The 24,781-nt window shown below is 37.2% G+C and overlaps 1 protein-coding gene and 1 pseudogene across 1 annotated transcript in view; one reads left to right on the top strand and one right to left on the bottom strand.

The window, feature by feature from the left end:
* Positions 1-7,651: 7,651 nt before the first annotated feature.
* LOC112473796 lies at positions 7,652-7,770 on the bottom strand (annotated as a pseudogene).
* A 7,973-nt stretch (positions 7,771-15,743) lies between these two features.
* Positions 15,744-24,781, top strand: part of SEL1L (SEL1L, ERAD E3 ligase adaptor subunit) — a 47,536-nt gene continuing 38,498 nt past the window's right edge. Inside the window, exons 1-3 of the mRNA XM_006925500.3 lie at positions 15,744-15,921; positions 20,774-20,811; positions 21,742-21,973. Of these exons, the coding sequence (XP_006925562.1) occupies positions 15,852-15,921; positions 20,774-20,811; positions 21,742-21,973 (340 nt within the window). The 5' untranslated portion in view covers positions 15,744-15,851. The remainder of the gene's footprint in view (positions 15,922-20,773; positions 20,812-21,741; positions 21,974-24,781) is intronic.

Below are 24,781 nucleotides of genomic sequence, written 5' to 3'. Positions count from 1 at the left end.
AAAAAGCAGTCATCTGCAAGAGACATCCCACCAGATCTCAACCATGCTGGAATCTGATCTCAAACTTCCAGCCTTCAGAACTGTTAGAAATAAATTTCTGTTCTATAAGCTACCCAATCTATGGTATTTTGTTATGTCAGCCTGAGCTGTCTAATATATATGTATTAGAGAGGAAAGAAAAATGTGATTGGAGATGGAGAGAAGAGAGAGAAAAGATGCTTGGTGGTCAAGCAAGGTAATTTGAATTCAGTGCCCAAGCTTTTATAAAACCCTTATTACTTCTTGAGAAGAGAGTTTGTGGAAAATGAGTCTCATGATGATCCCATCAACAAGATTATGTGACATGAAGTCACTAGGATAGTGACCGTAGAAGTAAAACTTTTAAGAAACATTAGATGACAAGAATTGCCAGGACTTCAAGACGAACTTAATTGTTGTTAAATAATGAACTCATTTCTTAAGCCTGACAAGTGAGAAATTCTGAGGAAGTAGTGGAGCACTGGCTAGTTAATATGGAGGAGTTGACATAGGAACCTTACCCTCGTTATTGGAGGAACCTGTCACGCATGCTCCCCCACTAACCTCCCAAGGCTTTCTGGAGAATCTAAAAAAAAAAAAAACCTGAAAATATTTATTGACAGCAAGACTGATCAAGAACAAAATACCCAGGGTGAGCTCTTTCTTAGTCACCAACTAATCAGTGCCCAGAAATTGTTAAAAATGCTATTGCCAGACGATCTCTACTTTTTTCTCCCCTCTCTTTTCTTAGAAATCCTGTTTGGGCTTTATTCCTTGACTCAGCACAAAAATCACTCCCTCACGTGTGTACATGCACTCCCCTTGCATGTGTACCTCTATAAAATACGTAGATGTCTCTAAGCTGTTCTGCGATATAAGGATGGACTTCCTCTCCCACTTTTGTGCTTGTCTCTGAAGTCAGGTGCCAGGTTGACATACTAGCTCCCACACTCTGAGTTGTGCAGCTGGGGGAAGTCGCTTAACATTTCTAGGCCTTGGTTTCTTTGTCCACGAAATGTGAATAACTAAAGTACCTCCTTCGTGCTATTATTGATATGACGCTTAATTGGAAAGCACTACCACAGTGCTAGGCACATTATGAGCACATGGTAAACCCTAGTTATCGCAATTAGGAACCAACTCAGTGAACCTAGGAGGCTTCCAGAATGTCAGCAGGAGTGGAATAAGTATGGGGGGCGGGAAGGAAGTAAAATAAGTCATCAAAAACAAACAGGAACATCTTTTTGCAACTTCTTATGAGTCTCAAAATATTTCGAAATAAAAAGTTGCTTTTTAAAAATGAACAAGGACAGCCTGATAAAAAGTTCTTCACATGACCTTCACCTCTACTCCAGTTATCTTTCACATAAGAGTTAGATATCAAACTGCCGGACCACAGTTGGCCACTTAGGTGTTTATGCGTGGTGTTTTTGAGATTTGCTCATGATGTGCACGTGTCAGTCATTCTTGCCTTTTAATCGCTGAGTAGTATTCCATTATATTAATATACCATAGGTTTTTTTTTTTATCCCATTCAACAGAAGGTGGGCATTTTAAGTTGTTCCAAGATCTTTTCTATTGTAAGTTTAGCTACTATGAACATTTCTGCATAAGACATTTTGTGGGCATATGATTTCATCGCTCTTGAATAAATACGTAAGATTGAAAATGCTGATTTACAGGGGTAGGTATATGCATAGGAACTACTGTCAAACAAGTTTACTCAGCAGTCAAAACCTTTTACAGCCCTACCAGTTGTGTCTGAGAGTTCCAGTTGCTCCACATCCTCAATGTTTGACATTGTAAGGCTTTTTAAAGTTTATCCATTTTAATGAAACTAAATGATATTTCATTATGATTTTCTCCTACATTTCGTCGATGACTAAAAACGTTGAACACTTTTCATGTGCTAATTTTCTACTTAGATGTTTTCTATCTGAGGGTCTTTTCAAACCTTTCCCATTTTTTATTGTTTCTTTTATATTTTTATTACATATTTATGTTACATCATATTTATATTATTCATATTATTTAATTCATATTTTATGTCTCTGTTTATAGTCTACATAGTTTTAAATAATATATTCATTATACACTTATTACTGAGTTCTTCATATATTTTGAATACAAGTTCTCTTTAAAATGTATATACTGCAAATATTTTCTTCCATTTTCTCTGTGGTTCATTCATTTGTTTCCTCAGCAGTTTTAATATATAGAAAGAAAGCAATAGATATAGAAATTGGTTTCAATGTGTGTGGCTGTGTATATATGAACTGTGGGTGTGTGTATGCATTCACATATATACACATACATAAATGCATACATATACATACACACATATGTACCCTATACTCATGTACACACACACTTCCTAGCTCTCTCTGCTAAGAAATTTTAGAAGCATTAGCACTCCAGTAGAATAAATACTACTGGAATGTAAACATCATTCTTCACTGAAAGAAAGCAGAATTCTATGGAGAAACATTTGATTCTAGGGCTGGGCCAGGGCAAGTAGAGAAATGTAAATGGTACAAAAATGTAAATATGTGCTCAAAGAATGATGGAGAAATGTCAAAAGATACAGAAATTACTTTGAAAGACACCCGCTTGCCAAGTCTGAGATAATTTGAACATCGAGATAATAATAATAGTAAGGATTATAAACTATTGAATGAAGAATGCATGAATCTACGCCAATGTAAATTAATTAAATGAATAAATAAGAAGAGAAAGCTCTGCCTACACTAGAGAGCTAATAATAAATGTAGAAAGAATGATAGATTTAGAAAATCATCAATTGATTTAGGCAAAAATCATGAATATACATGGTAAAACTAGTGGGTGAATGTTTGACGAATAATGAGATATTTACACAGTCTCAAAGTATCAAGATACTAATTAATGACAAATGGTAAATATAGTGGAAACACCTCCTTAACCAATTGATCGAAATTATCATTGCCAGGATTTGGACAAACCAACAATATTTGGCTCCTGACACGATGCACTGAGACAAATTCATCATCACTTCTGTGGTATTCTTACCAAACATGCATAAGCTAAATCTAATCACAGCACAAACTGAAATTAAGGCACGTTCTATGAAATAACTTGTTTATGCACTTAAAAAATGCCAATATTATGAGGTTCAAGAAAACACACAGGCGCACACATCCCCAGGGACTATTCCAAGTTAAAGCACACTAATGAGACATGACAAACTGAATACACCTCATGATCTTGGATTTTCTATTAGAAAGGACATTGTTGTGGCAGATTGGTGCAATTTTAATAAAGTCTGTAAATTAGATGATAGTATTGAATCACTGTTAAGTTCCTAACTTTGATAATAGTTCTGTGTTTTTGTAAGAGAATTCCTCGTTTTTAGGAAATACACACTAACATATTTAGAAAGAGGCATCACGTCAGCAACTTATTGTTTTAATTACATTTGTGTCTGCCTGTGTATTTTAAAATCTATTTAACACATATACTGTATTTCTTTTTTGTCAATGCAGCCCTTCAAGTTGGATTTATATGAAGTCAATACAGCACAGCTGGGAACCTGTTTGTGAAGCAGAAGTGATCAAAAATCCTATTTTGCATCATGTTTTCTTTTGTGTGTGTTTAATAAATGTTTATCTGCTTTTAAAACCTATGGAAACTACACTGTTTTGACTTTAATTTTTTTATTTTTTCAATTATAGTTGACATTCAATATTATATTCATTGCAGGTGTACAGCATAGTGATTAGACATTTACATACTTACAAAGTGATCCCTCTGATAAGTCTAATACCCATCAATACCATATGTAGTTATTACAATATTATTGACTATATTTCCTATGCTGTACTTTGCATCCCTGTGACTACATAAATGTTTTCAAAACTCATTTCCCACTGACTTGCATTCTTGCATTCACAAAAATATTATTTGAATATTTTGACGATTCTTATTTGAAGATAGTTCTCTTGATAGTGGATATTTTGCACATACCTATCTCAGTTTCTAACCAGCACATGCACTTCCCCTGAATTCAACTTTTGAGTACAATTGTTTTAATTAGTTACTTTAGCATTATGTTTAAACAATGAATAAAGAGGTTTGTGTAATTAATTTGGCCATTCCTGTGCAGGAGAAGATAAACTCCAGGCCATTATCCAAGCCATGCTTTCAAACAGTCTCAGCTCCATAAAAAGTAGTATTCTGACGAGCCCTTAATATGGACCTAAAATCCCTAAACCATCTGACTGCAATCGCGTCTCTGACCTCCCCTGCTCCCCTTCTCCTGCCTTCCTCTGCCGCACCTTCTCATGCAGCCACAGGGCTCCTTGCTGCTCTGAGAACATAACAGATCTGCTCTTGCCTTGGAACCTTTATTCCGGCTGCTCCTTGTTCCTGGAAGGCTCTTCCCTCCCATATCTTCGTGGCTGGCTCCCTCATGACTTTAAGTCTCTGCTCTAATGGAGTTTAACAGAGAAGCCTTCCCTGACTTCCCTGCTTTAAATTTAAATGGTCCCCGCCCTCCCCCCAGTACTCATTCCTTTTCTTTGCTTTTTGTGTTTTCTCTATAGCACTTATCACATTCTAATATATTACAATTTACTTATTTATTTCATTATCTTTCTCCCTCTGGCTGGAATATAAATTCCATGATTTTTGATTATCGAAGCCCCAGCACTAATAACCTTGTGTTTCTCACGGTAGGTGCTGAGAAACAAAAATAAAGAGCAGCCCCTGACATTCGGAAGCTTGTCTGGAGTTCCAAACCAGGCGTAGTTGTTTTCCTGTTGGACACAATCACACAGAATACCAACCACAGACAGCTTACTCTGAGACCAAAATAAAATGAGACAAAGCAAGGCGGTTTTGCAATTTTATCTAAACACAGATAAAAGTAAATTTCCTGTGCCGCTCACAAAATACTGAACACTTAATCTCTTGGCCCAAATGAGTAACTTCTACTTCTTCACCAATCATAGCTTTATCCTCATTCTAGTCTCTTCTCCCTTAAGATAAGGGTTATTGATTGATTTCTACCAAATTATAGAAATTGGGGGTACTTCTAATGGCGTCCAATCTAGAGCAAACCTGGCTTTCCTGGGTCCTTCCATGAATCGTCCAACCGAAGCCGAAATCGTGTAACAAGTTTTCTCTAAAGCTCCCTTACTGAGACACCCATGGTGTCTGTCCTTCCCCATTGCAATATGTACTAAAACTAATATGTTCAACTACAGGTATATTCCTAGAGGCATCGATAGTGTCCCAAAAACATTTGAATGAATAAAGGAAGAATTATCCTTTGAATACTGTTAAGTGCTGCATAATGATGTTTCAGTTAACAATAGATCCCATATGTGACTATCACCTAGCGACATCTAGCAGTGATAAAGTCTTAGTTCAATGCATTACTGTTTTGTGCCCGTCTCAGTCTACCAATAAGGCTAGAAATGCCCGGGGACACTCACCTGGCCCCAGAGAGCTTCCCACAGACCTCTCTCATTCCTAAACCAATGTTAATTACAATTACAAGATGTCCTGCAGCAATAATCATTAGGAAAATTTAAGGACAAGAGTTTATTATTTACAGGCTCTGGAGCATACAAGGCATACAACCACAGCAGGTTGTGGGTAGAGAGAGAAAAAGCACGGCCTGGGGTTCTGCTTTTACTGGGGTCCAGCTGGCAGCGATACCAAACCCCAACATGTGAGTCCATTGCTTTGCATGCATTGGCCAAAAGATGAATGAGCAGTAGTTTACAGTGGAGAAAGGAATTAATTGATTAGCACTGACATCAATCCAGAGTTCAGGTAAGCTCGTGCTCCAAAAGACCCGGCTCCCCATGGCAGGTAACTAACAACTTACATTGGGCAAAATCACAAGACACCGTGGATTAGGGGCTTGGGGATCATGTTAGGAGCTAATTGGTCAAAGGTAAGGTAAGGGTAGTAAATCATTTCTTCAGATCTTGAGGACAGCTCTGAGATCAGCTCTGAAGTTCCTGGTTTCATGGAGAGGCAGCAGAGGGGGTCGTTAGCCTTAGGGCTCAGGAGCTGAAAGATAATTTAGGTCAGATGTTATCTTTAGCCTGCCAGAGGCTCAAACTTTATAAGTGTTAGTCAGGACCCAGCTGTTGTCTTCTGCTGCTTCAAGGCTTAGTAGCTATCAAGGGGAATGGCTAAGATCTGAAATGCACAGAGGTAAAAAAAATGATTTTTAAAACTAGGGCTACAAATCAAATCAAAATTATAAAAACCCTCATTTTCAGGGGGCCTAGGGTTTTATGGGTTCATTCTTTATTGAATTTAAAACATTAGAGAGAAAATGTAAAGCAGGGGAAGAGAAATAAACAAGTAGCCCAAATACTTATAGAAATCCACCAAAATGTCCAAAACAAAGGAACTTCATTGGGGCTTCCTGATGTTTGGTTAGCCTTGAGGCTGGCAATGTGTTTATTTTTGGAATAGCCTTCCTTGAAGCAGATACCTCCTTGAAATGCCAGCTGTGCAGTGGATACCTCCTCCACAATCAAAGCTTAAGCCATCATTTGCATTACAAAAAGCAAAGCCTATTGTCACAGTTTACATTACAAATTACCTGTTTGTGGTGATACTGGTGTAAACAAGCCTAGTGCTTCCTCTTGTAAAAGCACAGCACATACAATTATAGTAATAGGCTATACCATCTAGGTTTGCGTAAGTACACACTATGATTTTCACACAACAAAATCACCTAACAACACATTTCTCATTACGTCTCCCTGTTGTTAAGCAGCTCATGACTATATGATGTTCATTATCCAACATTGCCATCTACTCGGGAGTCAAGTATTCTGAATTTAATGTGATAAAGATGAGCCGTAACTTTAAGCAGACATAACCAGGTCTATGAGAAGAACTGGAGCTCGTGGAAGTTCTCGCGTTCTGCATAATTGCAAAAACCCTATACACAAGAACCCTACAGGAAGAACTCTATGTTTATAATAAAGTGCGATGGTTCTAAGTTCTACTTCTATTAACTTTCTTTTGTAAAAGTGGAAATTCTCCAGTTTCAGGGAGGTGGTATCTCCAGGTGCCAGCCCCCAAGGAGAGCAGTAACTCAGTTACAGGGAGGTGATTATCTCCAGGCGCCAGCCCCAGGAGAAGTGCAACATTTCAAGGTAAAGATAATAAAACTGTCTACTAGGCCCTGTTTGATCTGAGAGTTCCCCGGATACATTTATCTTTGTACAAAACGTTAGCGGCTAACTTCTGCTTCTTGAAATCTGCTTATTCAAGGATGTAGTAGGAGGCTTTATAAGCTGCCTCCTCTAGAAGCTCAGGGCTGATCTCCCCTAACCCTGCGTGGTAGAGAGTCAGTCGCTAATAAAGGCTCATAATTAATCTCAATTGGCTCCGTGGGTCTCAGAATCATTCGCGCCACAACACTTTTCTCTTATATAAATAATATAAATACCCCTCCATACTGGCAGGCAGGCCAGAGGATACACGTGGCTAGCCATGTCTGCATGCTCTCGGTTCTAACCTTTTTCTTTTTCCCAAATAAATCCTTTGGTGATGAGACACCCAGTCGATATTATTTTTCAGTCAACAAATGGAAGCTCCAATCTTTTTTTTTTTTTTTTCACTCCTATAGCTCCGGATCTTCCTAGGTGGTCTCCCATCCAAATACTAACCAGGCCCAACCCTGCTTAGCTTCCAAGATCAGACGAGATCGGGCTCGTTCAGGGTGGCGTGGCTGTAGACAAAATCTCCAATCTTTTTATCTCCATCTTATAAAGTTCACTTAATCAAGTTCTTATTGAAATTTAGTTTTTATTCAGTCTTTCTCCAGAACCGGTAATTTTAATAAATTTATGGGAAAATGGACCCAAAATGCCTGTGCATTTATTCAGGGTATAAAGGCATCCTGGCTTTCCCTTTATCTGGTATGAGTCAACACCTTTCAGAAAGAATATACACCTCCAAAGTAAAAGTAAACGTCACTTCATGATGAAATTTGGTAAACAGAGCCTGAACACACACACACACCATTCATCATCAAAGCTTAGATGTTTTAAATACACGGCTCCACAACCTGGGATCTAAGCTCTGACCTTTATGCCATTTAATGAAAATCATAGAAAGTAACATGAATATTTAAAGCTTATTTTTTTTTATTACTACTTAAGTACTTGCCACACATAATCCTGGAATTATAGGTGATGCAATGAGGTGTAAAGCTATTGTCCATTTACTGAAGGAGCTCAGAACATACATGAGGAGATGCCAGGTTCTATCTCAAGATAAGGTGCGAGGATTTGTGTTTTCAAGTATCCATAAAAAAAGAAACACAAAAGTAATGATTTAAATTCACTTCATCTATATCAGAGAAGGTACATTCTTCTCTAATCCCCGAAGGGGAAATCTTTTGCTCCCTGCCTCTCCTGAATCCTACCCTGGCAGATATGTTGATACAAGCGCTGGCAGCCTACCCACATTGCCAACTCATATCAATCCATAAGAACAGCACAGGCAAGGATATAGTCAACTGGAATTAGTGACAGTCATTCCATTCTCAGGAAAAGACTCTGGGCATTGTCTCTCCATCCTGAAGTGAAGAGCAAGCTGGCTTTGTGTCTTCAACGCTTTCAGGAGGGTCTTAATTATTGCAGATTGCTTGATTCATTTCAAAGAAATAAGGTCACATCAATGTTATCTGCATAAAAAGAGACTTATTATCTACCTCCATTGGGTCTTATGCTGTGTCATAATGCAGAGCAAACAGGTTTTCTGCAACTTGGAAATCTATGAAAATGACCCAGAACACTGATATGGACAAGTTGAACAAAGTACAGACAGCTGAGTAAATATTAAAGAAGTCTATGAATTAATAAATAATATTACATTTTGTACAAGTACAGTAAATACATAACTTTAACTGGGAATTTATGCTCAGACTGGATAAGGACATGGAGAATGCACAACCTTTTTACTAATCATCCAATGTAGCCAGCTGATAAAATGGATTTGGCTTTCTCACACTATATTCTAGAACTGCTTTAGGGACTTGAAATTTCCCCCAAATGTCAAGGTCTATGAGCATTCACAGAACATTGTCAATTACTCATTGCTGGCTAAAGACAAGAGCTCTAGCAGCTCTAAACTCTTTCAAATTAAGGGAACAAAAGCAATATTATTAGTCTTTTTATTTTTTATTGTGACATTGGTTAATGAAATCCAGTAAGTTTCAGGTGTACAATTCAACAGGAAGGCATATATATATTGCACTGTGTATTCACCACCCATATTTAGATTTCTTACTAAACACCACATATTTGACCCCTTTTGTTGTAGAAAAGATCCAAAATTAGACTGGCAAGAAACCAAGCAGCACCTGGAGAGTTGGAGAACTCGGGTTTATTATGCCGACAGTTCCAGAAGAGCTAGCGCTCCGAAGATCTGGCCGGGAGCTCAGTTGCACCATTCCTTGTATAGACCCTTTTTGGCATAGGCTGATTGGTTAATATGTCCTCAGACCGTCACTATGCACGGGAGTCGCTATGGTTGCCGGTACTTACATTGCATTACAAAAGGGGGGGGGGGATGGAGTTGCTATGGGTTACCGGCAGTTACAAAGTGTTACAAAGCAGGGGAGCTGCTAGGGGGTAAAAATAGTTACATTTATTGTTTAGACAGATCAAACAAAAGAGAAGGTGAGTCTTTAGTCAATTTCGAGTACAGCTCATGCAGCAAGCATATTTACAGAAGGAGAACAGAGAGCTGATTAGCCTTTGGAATGAAAATTCCTCTTCACTTTTACCCTATCTACCTCCCTCCTACCTCTCTACCCTCTGGTAACCACTAGTCTATTGCCTATGTCCATGAGTCTCTGTTTGTCATGTTTGTTTGTTGCTTTTAGGTTTATATCCCACCTATAAGCAATATCATGTGGTTTTCAGCTTTTTCTCTCTGGCATATTTCACTTAGCATGATTATCTCAAGGTCTATCCATGTTGTCACAAATGGCAGTATTTCATCTCTTTTTTTAAAAAAGTATTGATTTTTTTATAGTGACATTGGTTAACAAAATCCAATAAGTTTCAGCTGTGCACTTAACAGTAAGGTACATATATATTTACATTGTGTGTTCACCTCCCATAGTTAGATTTCTTTCTGTCACCACATCATCTCTTCTTATGGCTTAGTAATTTTCCATTGTATATATGTACCACAGCTTCCTTATCCAATCATCTATTGTAGGACACTTCAGTTGCTTCCAATATTAGTCTTAATAAAACTAATTTTTTTTTGTTTCCTTTGCTCTTTTGCTTCAGCCAGGCAATCGAGAAGAAATAATGTTTGTAGAGTATTCTATAATGAAGAAAACACTTGTTTCCCCTGCGTATTAATTTTGAACTTCAGAACAGATCTAGTGTACAGGGTATTATTAATATACCCATTTTGGAGATGAGGTGCAGAGGAGTGAAGTAAATTTTCTGTGTAATAGGATTATAAACATAACTCCTTAATATTTCTCTCTAAGATAGTTTAAGGTTAAACTTATAGTAGATGACAAGTATTTTGAAAATCTTATTATTAAAACACTTTATAAGTAAGGAATATATATCAATCGATGAGTAATTATCTAGGGCTAGTATGTGGCAATGCTATACACCTATATGTGCTATGTACCTATCCAATGCTATATACCTATACACAGAATTATATCATTGCCTCTGGCCTCAGCAAGCTTACAAATCACTTAAAAGGCAAGATTGTGACTGCTCTGTAGAGAGAGAAATGAAGATTAATGAAGAATGGCCTGGTTAGAGAAGGCTCAGCCAAGATGAAATGCAAGTGAGATGCGGAAGGATGCCAAAGTCTAGTCTAAGAAGAAGCAAAGGCAATACCTATACACAGAATTATATCATTGCCTCTGGCCTCAGCAAGCTTACAAATCACTTAAAAGGCAAGATTGTGACTGCTCTGTAGAGAGAGAAATGAAGATTAATGAAGAATGGCCTGGTTAGAGAAGGCTCAGCCAAGATGAAATGCAAGTGAGATGCGGAAGGATGCCAAAGTCTAGTCTAAGAAGAAGCAAAGGCAGTGGGGGGCGGGGGTAGGGGGTGTAGGGGAGCTCATGAGAAGGCAAGAGTGTGTATGTGGAAATAGAGAAGGCTCAGCCAAGATGAAATGCAAGTGAGATGCGGAAGGATGCCAAAGTCTAGTCTAAGAAGAAGCAAAGGCAGTGGGGGGCGGGGGTAGGGGGTGTAGGGGAGCTCATGAGAAGGCAAGAGTGTGTTCATGTGGAAATCTGGTGAGAAGAAGCAGAGTTTGCCACCCCAAAACGTGCCTTCTTGGGATATTCATTATTTTAAGCCAATTATTTTTAAGAAACAAAAGGACTCAGAGTCTTTGAACCTCCCCTTTAACATGCCTAAAGGAATTCAGATAGAAAAACCCGCTTAAAGGAAAGGAGCATCACCTTGGCATCATAAAATGATCTAAGTATGGCAGATAGGCAGAAGCTAAGAAAGGCTGTCAGACTCCCCTCTGTGTCCCATTGTTGTGAGTGGCTCAGCCACAATTTGCTTACCAAATGTTTGCTCTTTCTCATCTGCTTGTGAATCTACTTTCCCTTTGAAACCCCAGTCCCCTGCCTCCTTCTCCTTAGTCCAGAATGGTATATTAGTCTCAACTGCCTGATATAGCCTGGGGTCCCATGTTCTTAGGAAAACCCCATATGTACATATGTAGTACATTTAGTTATTTTCTCCTGTTCATCTATTTCATGTTCATTTGATTATGAGACCAGCTAAAAAAACTTAGGAGTTAAAAAAATTTTTCCTACCCACACTGGAAAACAATAAAAGAGAAGAGGATAAGTTGTCTATGCAGCACTTAGCATGGGGCCATAAATATGAGAAGCACTCAGTAAATAAAGATAAAAAAAGAAGTTGGGTCTTAACTAAGCAGAGAACTTTTCTCAGTCTCGTCAATCAGATAATCACTGGGTTTCCTGTAGAAGGCAGAAGTTTCTTCCCCAGTTCTTCCCCAAGAAGTAAAACTGTCAGAATAAGTTCCTATTTTGTCAATAGGAATTGTAATTTTTTTTTTACTAAGGCGGCCATTGAAAATTTTTTAATATGAATATGAAAGCGGTGTTTATGGAAAATTATCTCGCCATGGTATGTGGTTTAGGTTAGAAGGAAATGAGAATAATGTTAGTGAATACAGCTAGAACTCAGGTGCATCTGGAAAGTAAGGGAAAATGAGGGCTAGTAAGGAAGTTTTCAGTGAGTAAGAGAAAAATGGTTACATAAAAGAGTAATTACATAGTTCAATTGTTAGGACACAATAATCAATAAGATGAAAAGTGGATGAAAGTATACCAGATTTTACTCTATGATTTAAAATCAGAGGAACTCTGAGAAGATGTTGTTAGTGACAGAAATAGCAATGAGGGTGCAGCGATGGAAGCAGAACCCTAGGAGAGGTCAGATTCTGTGGTCACAACGAGAAGAAAAGGAGGGTTTGTCCTGCTCATGCTCCTGCTCAGGTTCCTGCTCATTCTGTCTGTCCTCTGCCATCAGGTCGTAGCCCGAAGTGCTACACCTATCTAAACATAGGTGATAGCTACGCTGACATCTGCAATTGTTAACATAATTTTTATGCATGTCTTCATTCAAAGCCCAGACATAAACGTTTTACCAGTGTTGGAGGTTTGATAATTGCATAATTGCAATTTCAACTATGTTTCAAAAGCCCAGGGGAGAAGGAGCTACAGAATAATTGCAGTCAGAAGGGTCTTTGTGACAAAAAATGATGGGACAAGTTCGTCAGGGAAAACTGCTGGCAACCCCTTTGCTGGAACCTTTTTCTCTAAGTCAACACCAGGAGGGCTTCTCCTCAGCCCCCTGTTTCTAGGTATTCCTTATATCCTTTGCTGCTGTGTTTCAAAAGCTTTATATTATCCAACTGGATCCTGTTAGGAAAGACTAAAACTAGTTTGAGCAACTTAGATAAGAGACTCAAACTTTGAAAGCCAGTCCTGTTTGCAGACAAAGCCCATTTGAGGGAAGAAGTTTAAGAGTGAATCACATGTGATTTGAACTAGGTTACATGCTTCTTCCTCTGCTCTTTGCAGGACAACTTGACTAGATTCTCTTGCAATCCTCAGTTATTTCCCCTCTGGCTGCTTGGATGTAGTTAAATAGTATGATTGGTACTTTTAGGGCAGAATGGGACAGAGGTAGGTTTTTTTCAACTCTCTCTCTCACAGGGAATGCTTTCATCTTCTCCCCTCATGGCCACAGTGTTGCCATGTAGGCATGATTTGATGTTACAGATGTAACATTGATACGGTGAGGGGCAATAAGATTCTTAATGCAGTGATTGGAATGATTGTAACATTCTCAACTAGAAGGTGTCTGGCAGAGCCAGAGGTAAGCTTTCCAGGTGGCTGGGTGTAGAAACACCAGGTCTGTCTTTGGAGAGGTACCAGTGGCTGAAATTTGAATTTTATTCTGTCCCCAGATTTTGTGTAGGCTTTTCTGTCTTTCACTAGGAAAACTTAACCACATAAATTAATGGTGTGTTAACACTATTCCCCTTCCGTTTTTATTGGAATGGTGGGATATTTTGGCTTTGTCATATACAGTTCAAGACTGAACATTTGAACATTCTATGCTACATGTGATTTGCAGTATTAAGTGAACTTGTTTTAAATATTGCTAGTAGGAACACCCTTCATGTGTGTATGTACACTGTACAAATGCAATGGAAAGAGCCTTCGAGATTGCAGTTTGGGACCTCTAAATGTCATCATGAATGGCAATAGGTCTGCAGGAATGTGTTTTACCTGCTGACATCAAGCCTGTTGACTCCTAGCTGACTTGGCACAGATTGTATAATATACATTTTAAGGATTATTAGCATAATTACAAATATTGAGGCTTCCAGAAGCTCTACTAGTTTTCTAAAATGTGATACAACTTTTCAGGAGGGCAAAGTTTTGCCTTTTTCTTGTGAGTGCTGATGAATAATTCTTAAGATCCAGTAGACTTAATGGCATTTGTATTCTTATAATCTTGGCTGTATTTAACAGCATAACCTGACTTTTGCAGATAAAAGTGGAATTTCTTGGTTAACATTTTTTAAAAAACCCAACCCTTGATTATGTAATCTGTTCGACAAACTGGAATTAATATGCCTTTCTGAAAATAAAATCTAATCAGAAAAAAGAAAGAGAGAGAGAGAGATGAGTGCCAAGAAGGTAGTAATAGAAAAGAGAACTCTTTTCATGGGACAATAGTTTTTCTTCATCCTCTCTAATGTGAATGTGGAAGAGATGTCTCCCTATCAAAGAAGATGGGAGATAAATGCCCAGAGGTATCAAGATATCTGGCAAGTGTGACTTTTCCAAAACCTGGCACTGTCAAGTTTCCATGCCTAAGAGCAGTGGATGGATCCTAGGGAAACCAGAATGACATAAATTAATGAAGTCGTCAAGCCCATGAAGTTGCCCTGCTACCCAATGGGAGCATGCCTGGAGTTGGCACTTAATACACAAGACTTCTTCCATTTCTGCAATGCACACTGTCACCTTTATTTCCAAAAACATCAGCCTAGCTTCCTGAACCCAGTCAATGAGGAAGAGAACAATGTAACTTACAAAAAGAAAAGGATGAGTACAAATGTCTGAAGAGTTTGGCAAAGGCTATTGGCACAGTTTCCACATGGTTACTATCTGGTGGCCCTTGTAAAAATAAGAACTACCATTGAAATTATTTGAACAGGGTGGGGTTTATTTTCTCTTGTTTTGCGGGAGAAAGTTGGATGGTAGTGAGTTCCATCCCGTTTCCATATATATGGTACTGTTTTACCTGAGTTAAAAATGAAATACCTCAAATTCATCCTAGCTCTTGCATTTTTTCCTTAGTGTTGGTATCACTATTAAAATTTAAATTTTCTAAATAAAACAGAGGCAGAGAAGCTTAACACATACAAACTCTTAACTTTATTGTGTGTCTCTTAATATTTCTTTTGGCCAAAAAAAAAAACAAAAAAAAACCAGAGGGAAGCTAGAATAATAAGGGAGATTGTTTCATTAACTATATAAATGTCTAACCAATAATCCTCCTCCTCAAACTCTACACACAAAAAATTAGAAGCTGGGTTGTGTACCCTTAGTATAAAAGAGCAGAAGATTCTTTTAAGGAGAAATAAATCAGCTTTAGAGAAAAGATATTCACATAAAAAAAAAAAAAAGAAAGAAAAGAAAAAAGAAAAAAAAATCCCGTGGTTCAAGGCCTTGAGTTAGTGATTAGCCCAGGTGTTAGCTAAGTTCCCTTAACTTCAACAGACACCTGCATTTTTAAATCTTGCCCGGGGAGAGACTACGCTTCCCAACAGCACAATCAGAGAGAAGCCCATGAAGTGTATTGTGGGAATTGTAGTCCTGGGTGACTCTTTTCTATCAGCCCTGGACTCACGCTCTCATTCCGGGATGGTTGAACCCAGGAGCTACCAATGAACTGGGGCCATGTCGGTGACGCCGTGGTCCAACCGGGAAAGCCGGTGTGGGAGTCTCGCGCACTGATTGGCCAATGAGTGACCCCAGGGGCGGGGAAGTGGTGGTGGGTGGGCGGGAAGACCGCGGCGATTGGACAAGGAGGCCGCGGCGGCAGGTGGGGATTGGCTGCGTTCTTGGGCAGAGAGGCCTGGGAAGGGGCGGAGGAAAGAGGCCGGAGCAGGAAGAGCAGCGGCGAGGCGGTGGCAGCTGAGTCGGTGGTGCCAGAGCGAAAGCGACAGCTCCAGGGGTTGGCAGCGGCCCCGAGAGCAGGATGCGGGTCCGGGTCGGGCTGACGCTGCTGCTGTGTGCAATGCTGCTGGGCTCGGCCTTGGCATCTTCAGGTCAGTATCCGCCCCCTCGGACTGGAGGCCAGGAGCCACCGCCCCCCCGGCCTGCATCCCGGGGCAGGGCCTTGGGAGCTCAAGCTAGGGACTTCACTCTTTCTGGTCACACCTTGCACTAGCCTGTCATTAGTGGGCTGTCATTCCTTGGGCTTCGGTTGACCAAAACGAGAGGGAGTGTTTAGGGAACTAGAGAAGGGAGGTAGAGAAGGGGCGGTCACCCTGCCCACACCTCTGTTCACTTAAACTTTCCAGGACTCCTTATCACGAATGAGGAATTGACTCCTTGGGAGTGAATTCCGACAGCTAGCTTCGATCCACAATGACATACGAGCCCTACTGGAGTTTCCTCAACTTTCATGTAGATTATGTGCTGCATCGGGTCTGAAACTGGATTTGGGAATTGTAATTTAAGTAATTGACACACCTGGGGCTGTCACTGGGCAGAGCCAGGTCCATCAAATCCAGGATGTTGACAGTGGTTTGCTTAGTACCTGAGATGGTTCCTGGTCTCTGTCTATTGAATAATGAAAACTTTTGATGTAATTGTGTCCACTCCCTCCTCCTTTTTAAGGAGTATTCTTGAAAAAGTGGTTTTTACCCCTGTCACAGTGTTTCTGAGTTGCCCCATTTTCTTGACAGTAATTTTATGATTTGTGAGAAAATCATGGTCCTTATAAGTTTAAAATGGATAGCAACTAGTTTTACCTTTTTATATAGATATAGAAATTTGTGTGCTTCGAATTGATTTTCCAATTAGGTGATTTATACTCTGGTTCTGAAAAGAATTACTTTTCTTTTTTAACAGTTTAATCTGTCTACATCTGAAAACTTCTATTTTGAGAGTGTTGGTAAAGAAACACTTAGTATTTCTAAGTTGGTAAAGAAACAATTAGTACAATAAAGCTTTTGAATTTTAATCAGTTTCTGATAACAAGACAGCTGTTCTGTGGCTTTAAATCTTTTTGGAACAAGGCAGGGTATAAATGTCAACTCTTTTTTTTCCAACAGAAAATTTCCCAGATGATTACTTGAATCCCCAAATTATCTGTCCTAGTTGTAAATCAACGCCATAACATCATTCTGCTTCTAAAATAAGATGCCTAAACCTAAAATTCTGTCCATAATGTGATCTGAAATATCATTTCAAAAGCAACAAGCATATACTAGGTACTTTACTGCCCACGTCATACTTTGAGGTCTGCTTACCCTCTCTCCTTTTAGTGATACTTTGCATTCATGACCAAATCTTTAAAACTACTTAACTCTTGAAGCACTGCTAGCAGTTATTTAATCAAAGAAAGTATGAAGTGAAACTCTTCAGTATCATGGGTAGAGTACCTGATGTACCATGGTTTACCTGCATCAGAATTGTTCTTAGGGGTTTGTTAAAAGTGTAATTTTAGATCTGGAACAGGTCAGGGTGTCTGTAGTTTAACAAGCTTTACAAGTGATTCTTTACACTAAACTGTGAGAACTATTGGTTAAAGAACATGATATATACCTCTCTGAATTCAGTTCTCCGAATATAAAGAAAATTAAAGCATACATTTTCCTATGTCTTCTTTTGACTAAATTTTTTATACTTGGAATTTCATGTTCGTGGCAATACTTGAAGTCATTTAATCAACAGTTGGGATTCTCAGTATATTATAATAGGAGACTATTAATACTGAAGTGTTAAGTCTTTGGGTTGTGTTGATGTAAGCAGAGGTCTAGGTTCAAGAATGTCTGCTGTGATTTCCATCTTAAATTGTTCAAAACATTTTTCTGGTAGAGGCAAAAATTTAACTAGAACTAAAACAATGTAGATGTACAGACAGAAAATAGAGGCCATCTTGTGTTCACATAAAGTGCAAATATCACTAAACACTTATGTGAGGTAAAGTTTTATAAAATGAGTACATGGATTTTCAGTTGACTTTTATTCATTAAATTGCTTATACGGGATGACAGCCTCATTTTTAGCTTAGATTTAAAGATTTGCCGTGATGTAAAAATCAAGTTTTGGTCATAATTTTGCATTGCCTTGAGGTTTGAATGTTAAAGGTTACCCAGGACAAGTTGCATTTATTACCAGGTAGAATATTATCAGCCAACAAAGGGAATCTTGATTCTATCACTGTTAGTAGCTGTTATCTAATATCTTCTTTTAGAGGCATGTAAAAAATGATACTTTTATTGGAAATGTGTTCTCTGCGAATAAGTAAATTAAAAGGAGATTAAAAAGATTTTTCCTTCATTTTCTTAAGATAATAGTGAAAAATGGTATAACTTTTCTCACTTAGAAATACATGTTGTCTTATTTTTGGCAGGAAGAGGCAAATGGTTTACTTTTCTTTCTTTATGCCAAACAATATTAGAGTCTTTTAAATTAGGTCTACTTCAAGTAATAGTTATATTAATATCATTTATTCAAAGGGTAGATTTCAGATCGCAGAAGATATTTAATTTCATTGTTCTTTTGTCCCTCAAAACGTTGTGAATCAGCAGGGCAGATGGTATTCCTTTTTAACACATTGAGAAAAAGGAGGCTGGGCCAGCCTGCTATATTGTACCTGTGTAAGATTAATGTGTAATGAGTCGGGTTTTGAACTCTGCTTTTCAGGACGTGGATTTGGAATAATTGAGAATTAAGAGTATCTTAGGATCTGCATAGATTTAATGACAAAGCAGAAGACGGGATGTCTCTCCAAACTCTTAAGGCTTTCTGTGTTTGAAGGTGTATCGGTGTAATTTACCTGACAAGTTGGAAAATGAATTTGTAATGATTACTTTTCCCTGAAAGAATATCCCTGGCACTTTGCAGTTTTGTTAGCTAATAAAAATGAAAATTAGTCTTTTCCAAAGGAAAGTGTACTACTACTAAAGTGTAATGCAAACCATTATATTTTGGATGTGATACTGTTGCATGAGAAATCCATCACTCCTCATTGAAATCCTTTTACATTTTTCTTGTTGTTTGATGTCTGTGTTGTTACAAAAGCATTACAGTTTTCTTTTTATTTATATGTTACTTTAGTGTCTTTAATCTTTACCTGACTATTACATATCAGAAGTTTCTAGGTTAAAGCAACTTCTTTTAAATGTGATATATGAATGTATATATCAATTTGAAAGAGAAAATAGCATATGCTTTAAGACTACCATCTGGAGTAGCTTCTCCCAGTTTAGTAAATGAGAAAGAGTTCTCTTATTTACCAGTAATCTTAGTATATATTCCTAGTTTGTGAAGAGAGGAAAGAGAGAGAGAGAGAAGCGTGATGCAATTCACATGAAATGACCCTGATGTCACAAATTCCCATGTCTCTTAGAGTTCAAAAACACAGTAATGCCTAACAGCTTGTAGTGTCTCAAATATACATGTCTTAAAATTTATTCATAGGCATCTATGAATAAATAGATGTCATTTGTTTCCACTTTACTGATTAACTACATATGTGACCTGCTGTGGCAAGGTACTAAATTTAGTGATTTGAGTTCCATCTAATCTAAAGTTTCAGTCTTTTAGGATATATATTTACGTATTTAATGTCTGCTCTTGATATATTAGTTAATGTTTGTGATTAATTTAATACATCCACCCATACAACTTCAATATGTAATAGAGATGAAGTTTTTTCCCTTTATCCCAAGATTTGCTGAGAGTGGAATTTGAACCGTATGTTAGAACTTGGGCTTTAGGTGATGCTTGTGAGGGAGTTTAACATGAAGGGTGATATTAATTAATTGACATCACTACCTAGGGGACTAATACATGCTCCCCACTCACCAGAAAGAAATGTATTTGGAAGATAATCTGAAAGCAGTGAATGTGAAAATAGCTATAGTTTAAGTTTGAATTGACAGCACTTTTGTATATGACAAAACCTCACTAAACCAGTAGACCGGGGTTTTTTTTTTTTTTTTTTTCAAGTATTCAAAAGAAATACTGTGAAATAGAGTGGTATGTTTTGTACATAATTTTGAGTTGGTTATACTTCTTAAAGTTAGCTTAGTACTATGATAATACAAATTCCAAAACATGTTTTTGTTATACTCTAAAGAGTTACAAGTTACAAATAATATTTAGGGTATGACTGGCCATATGAAGTAAAATAGCAACCGTTAACACCAAATTTTTAGTAAAAATTGCATGGTCTTATAGCATTTTTTTCTACTGGTTAATTTCTCATATAATTTATGGAGCAGGCAAAAGTAAAGCTCACTCCTAGACAAAATTGGGTAATTTTAAGGGTACCAATGAAACTTGGAGCTCATCTGACAGGTGTATGTTTTTAACTGGCAAGAACACAAAGATCAAACATTTGCATATGGATATTGGGTTGTCGAATGTGTTTATTTAAAAGCAGGAAAAAGAATAACAAGTGGCCAGAATAGAAGTAATAGCAAGAAAACACAGAATAATAGAATGATAAAGGGCTAATTCGCACTAAAATAAGCTGGTATAACTCCAGATTCTGAGCAGAGGAAAAGAATAGGTGGAATCCTGGACCACAAAATCAGAGATTTATTTTTATAAACTTAGTAACTCATTTTTAGTAGTAGACTATATATAGAATTGGGTGGTATCTGAAGTGTCTATTTTTGTGTGGTAGTTGTTGGTCTTCCTACCTGTGTAACAGATAAAGCTTAATGTCTTTCCTGGAGAAAGAGGAAAAACTATGCCCCCAACCCTTTTTTACCTTTTACTTAATCTTTTCTGAATAGTTGCTGAATACAACCAGTTTTAGATAATTCTAGATTTATTTATCCAGTGTCTTATTATTCTTTGTTGTACTTCGTACTTATCAAATGCTTTTTTTTTTTAAATAATAACAAGAAAGATGACTGACTTGTCTTAAAATTACAGATGAAGACAGTGGCCAGGACGAATCCTTAGAGTCCAAGGTATGTGCTAAAATTTGTATTGACCTGTATTTGATGCCTAGTTTAAAAGCTTGAATTATGTAGCTTAGAAAGGATATGAAACTTAAACCTTTTGAGCATTGGATTTTGAAAAAGAAAAGAAAAAGTTAGCTGATAACTGGTATTAATATTAGTTCTAGTTCTTCTGGAGGAAAAAATCATTGATCTATAGGGGAGAAAATAATAAATATTTCCATTAGGAGTGTTGATTATTAGGTTTAATTTCAACTTGAATGCGGGAGTGTGTATATATGTGGAGCCTAAAGGCAGTAACATTTTTACTATCCAATGAGATTGATTTTATTCCCCCCTTTTTTCTTTTTTTTTTTAGTTTTTAAGGTTTTTTAATTTTGAAGACTGAACCTCTGTCATTTGTTTCCACTTATGTCAATTTAAAAAAAAAAATCTATTGAGTTAATGCACTTAAAGTGGTTGGTTAAATGGATAAAGCTGATTATTACATATCTAAGGAGACCAATCAGTTATGATCTCCGATCTTTAGATTAGAAGGAATATAGATAAGAAACAGGAAGTTGTAATAGAGAGCTATCACAGGGAAAGTGTAAGGTATGTTGGGAGCATGTATGGTAAGAACCTAACCCAGACTCCAGTAATTAAGAAAGACTTCCTGGGAGAAGTAACATCTAAGTTGAAATTCAAAGAGACAAGTGTTGAAGACAAAATGACTATACATATGAAATTCAAAGAGACAAGTGTTGAAGACAAAATGACTATACATATACATGATCTTTCTCGCAATACAGTGTGCTAAATATCTCTCCTTTAGGGATGAGCAAATATGGCACATTACAGGAGCTAAAGGAGATATATCTGGATTATAAAAATAATGGTCAGATTAGGTTGGAGGGAGTTTGGGTACTATTGGTAACTAAAAGTACGTTCTATTCTCAGACTTCTTTGCCATCAGATGAGTCGGTAAAGGACCACAGCACAGCAGGCAGAGTAGTTGCTGGTCAGATATTTCTTGATTCAGAAGAATCAGAATTGCAATCACCTATTCAAGAAGAGGAAGACAGCCTCAGGGGCCAAGAAGGAGAGAGTGTCACCGAAGAAATCAGCTTTCTAGAATCTCCAAATTCAGAAAACAAGGATTATGAAGAAGCAACGAAAGTACGGAAACCAGGTAGTCTGGACATTTTCTTTGCTTTTGCCTGATTTAAGAAGGAGACAACTACAATTTTAAAGGTAGTGTAGAAAGATGCAGAAGTCTGGTTTTACTGATTATTAATCACATCTAATGTAGAGAATGTAGTTTTGCAGGATTTTCTAGATTTTTAATATATCAGAGTTATTTACTTAACAGATTTGACCCACATTAAGCCAAATTCAATAAAGTTACATCTGTATTGCATTGATATCCTAACATTCCTTTTTAGACTCCAGTATATAATAATCTGTCAGAGTAGTACACACAATAGAAACTCAGGCAGGATTGTCTAACAGGCTGCTTTGGTTATTTTCAGAATTGTGTTAGGATTTTTTCTGCAGTAACCTTTTCAGTCATCCTAGGTAATGCCATTTAGGTCCAGTTGAAGCTTACATAAACTGTAATCCTCTTCTAACTTTCACCTTCTTGACATCTTTTTTTTTTAACTTAAATTGTAAAACTTGAAACATGATCTTTCTCGCAATACAGTGTGCTAAATATCTCTCCTTTAAAGAATTAATTATTAATTTCCCCACTCTGTCCTGTCCCACCGACTTTATTTCATTTAGTTTGTTATTTCAAATATCACTGCAATACCCACTTATTCCATTATTAGCCACTTTCAGGAATTGGTCTAGATTTTACCTTTTAAAGATATATTCTTTATTATAAGTATTCCATATTCGTGTATAGAAAAACTAATAAACAAAATTAAGTACTTCAATCCCATCAACTAGAAATAACAGCAGTTTACATCATAGAGAATATTCTTTCAGGCTTTTTTCCTAAATGTGTGGTTTGAAGACTAAATTGGATCAAAACATGTATGCTGTTTTATATCATGGATTTCACACTTAATAGTTTATTTTGAAATTTTCCCATATCATTTAGTACTCTTTTATAACTTAATGGTTAATGGCTATAAAAAATTTTACATGTAAATATACTATAACTTAGAAATAGATTGTTTACAATGTTTTTGTTTGTTTTTTGCTGGGAGATCATTTTAGATATACCTGCACATATATGAAAATTCCCTGAAAATTGGTTCTTTTTTTTTTCTTTTTTTAATTTTCTCTACAGTGAATTAGTTCTTAAAAGTGAATTTGCTGGACTGAATATAAAATTTTAAAAGACTAGATATTGCTAAATTGTTCTTCAGAAAAGTAATTGTGTTTGCTTCCTTTGAAGCTACTTTTTTCCTGTACCTCTGCCAAGTGTATATTACCATTTTAAAATTTTGGCCAAATACTATAGTTTAGTTCATTCTTTTTCATTTTTTATCAGGGAGATGTCCAAGAGAGGGTGTAAAGGCCCTGCCTGGTACCCACCATCATGAGCTTCAACACTCTTGTTTCATCTTTACTACCCCACTTACTATTACTCTGTTATCTTTCCTAGAGTATTTTAAAGTAGATTCCACATATTATTTTACCTATGTATGTATATAGAAAAATAGCTTTTTTCAACAAAATCACAATAGTATTATAACACCCACAAAATTAGCTCTTAGACCTATATCACCCAATACCCGGATTCTGTTCAGTTTTCACAGTTTCAAAAGTCTTTGAGAATTGGTTTGTTGGAATCAGTATCGAGGCTTAGATCTTAAGTTCCTCTTAATCTGTAACAAGTCTTCCTCCCTAGTTTTTAAGTGTCTTTTGTTAAAGAAACAGTGACCTTTGTGCTATGTAACTTCCCACATTCGGAATCTAGCTGGTTGTATTCTTTTAATGTCCTTTAAACATGTCCCACTTTCTGCTGTTCTGTCTGTAAACTAGAAGTTAGTTAGCTCTAGAAGCTTGGGTAGAGTCAGTTCTATTTTTTTATTGAGAATATTTCATAGATAGTGTTTTGTATTTCCTGGGAGTGTTTTGTATCACATGGGAGGCATGTAGTATCGGATTGTCTCACTTCTAGTGATTAACCACTGAGGTTGGGTGGAGAACACCTGCCTGATGCAGCCATTTAAAAGTTCCTCGCTGACCTTCCACCTAGAGGTTTTGGCAACGATTTTGTTGTCTAGATCCATTATTTCATTAGGCGTGGCAAAATGATGGTTTTCGAATTTATCATTTCTCCTGCATTTGTTACCTGGGATTCTTTTAAAAAGAGGAACTTTTCCTCATCAACTATTTGCTTACTCTGAAATATATTCCATACAGGGGAAGCAGGATAAATGCTTGATTCTTTCCCTTGAAATATTTTCAAATAATAATTTGGTGCCTTAGCAACCTCCAGAGGAGACCAGTGAATGTGTTTTTGTTTGTTTGTTTTGCTTTGCTTTTAGCATCATTACAAATCCATGGGTTTTATATATTTATGCTTCACTCTATTGCAGTCATTCTTTTTTATTGCTCACATTATCCCACTTTGGGCCATTGAGAGTCCTTTTAAGTTCATTCTTTTGTTCTTTTGACTAATTGTAGGTGACTTTTAAAATTCTTTCTTTTCAGGCAGGGCAAGATGTCCAAAATTCATCTTACACATTTCCTGATCCAGAAATTAATCTCAGCCATTTCTCCAAGGGACCCAGATTCCTTTTAGTGGGAAATTGTATTTAGATGCTACAGCCTGGGAACCCGGGATATGCATTGCAGCTGAGTTGTCATTATTAATAGGCCTTTTTGAGTGGATAGGGTTCAGACATGTATCATTCATACCAATTCTTCCAGTTCAAATTAAATGTTACAGGCGGGATAACACAAAGGGTCAGATTGGCAAATTGAACTCGCAGGAATCAGATTATACTCATTATCAAACGTGACTAATATTTTCAAAGAT

This window comes from Pteropus alecto, unplaced genomic scaffold (assembly GCF_000325575.1).
Source record: "Pteropus alecto unplaced genomic scaffold, ASM32557v1 scaffold8, whole genome shotgun sequence".
Classification (NCBI taxonomy): domain Eukaryota; kingdom Metazoa; phylum Chordata; class Mammalia; order Chiroptera; family Pteropodidae; genus Pteropus; species Pteropus alecto.
Note: the sequence above shows the minus strand (reverse complement) of the source record. Positions and strands in the feature narration are given on the sequence as shown.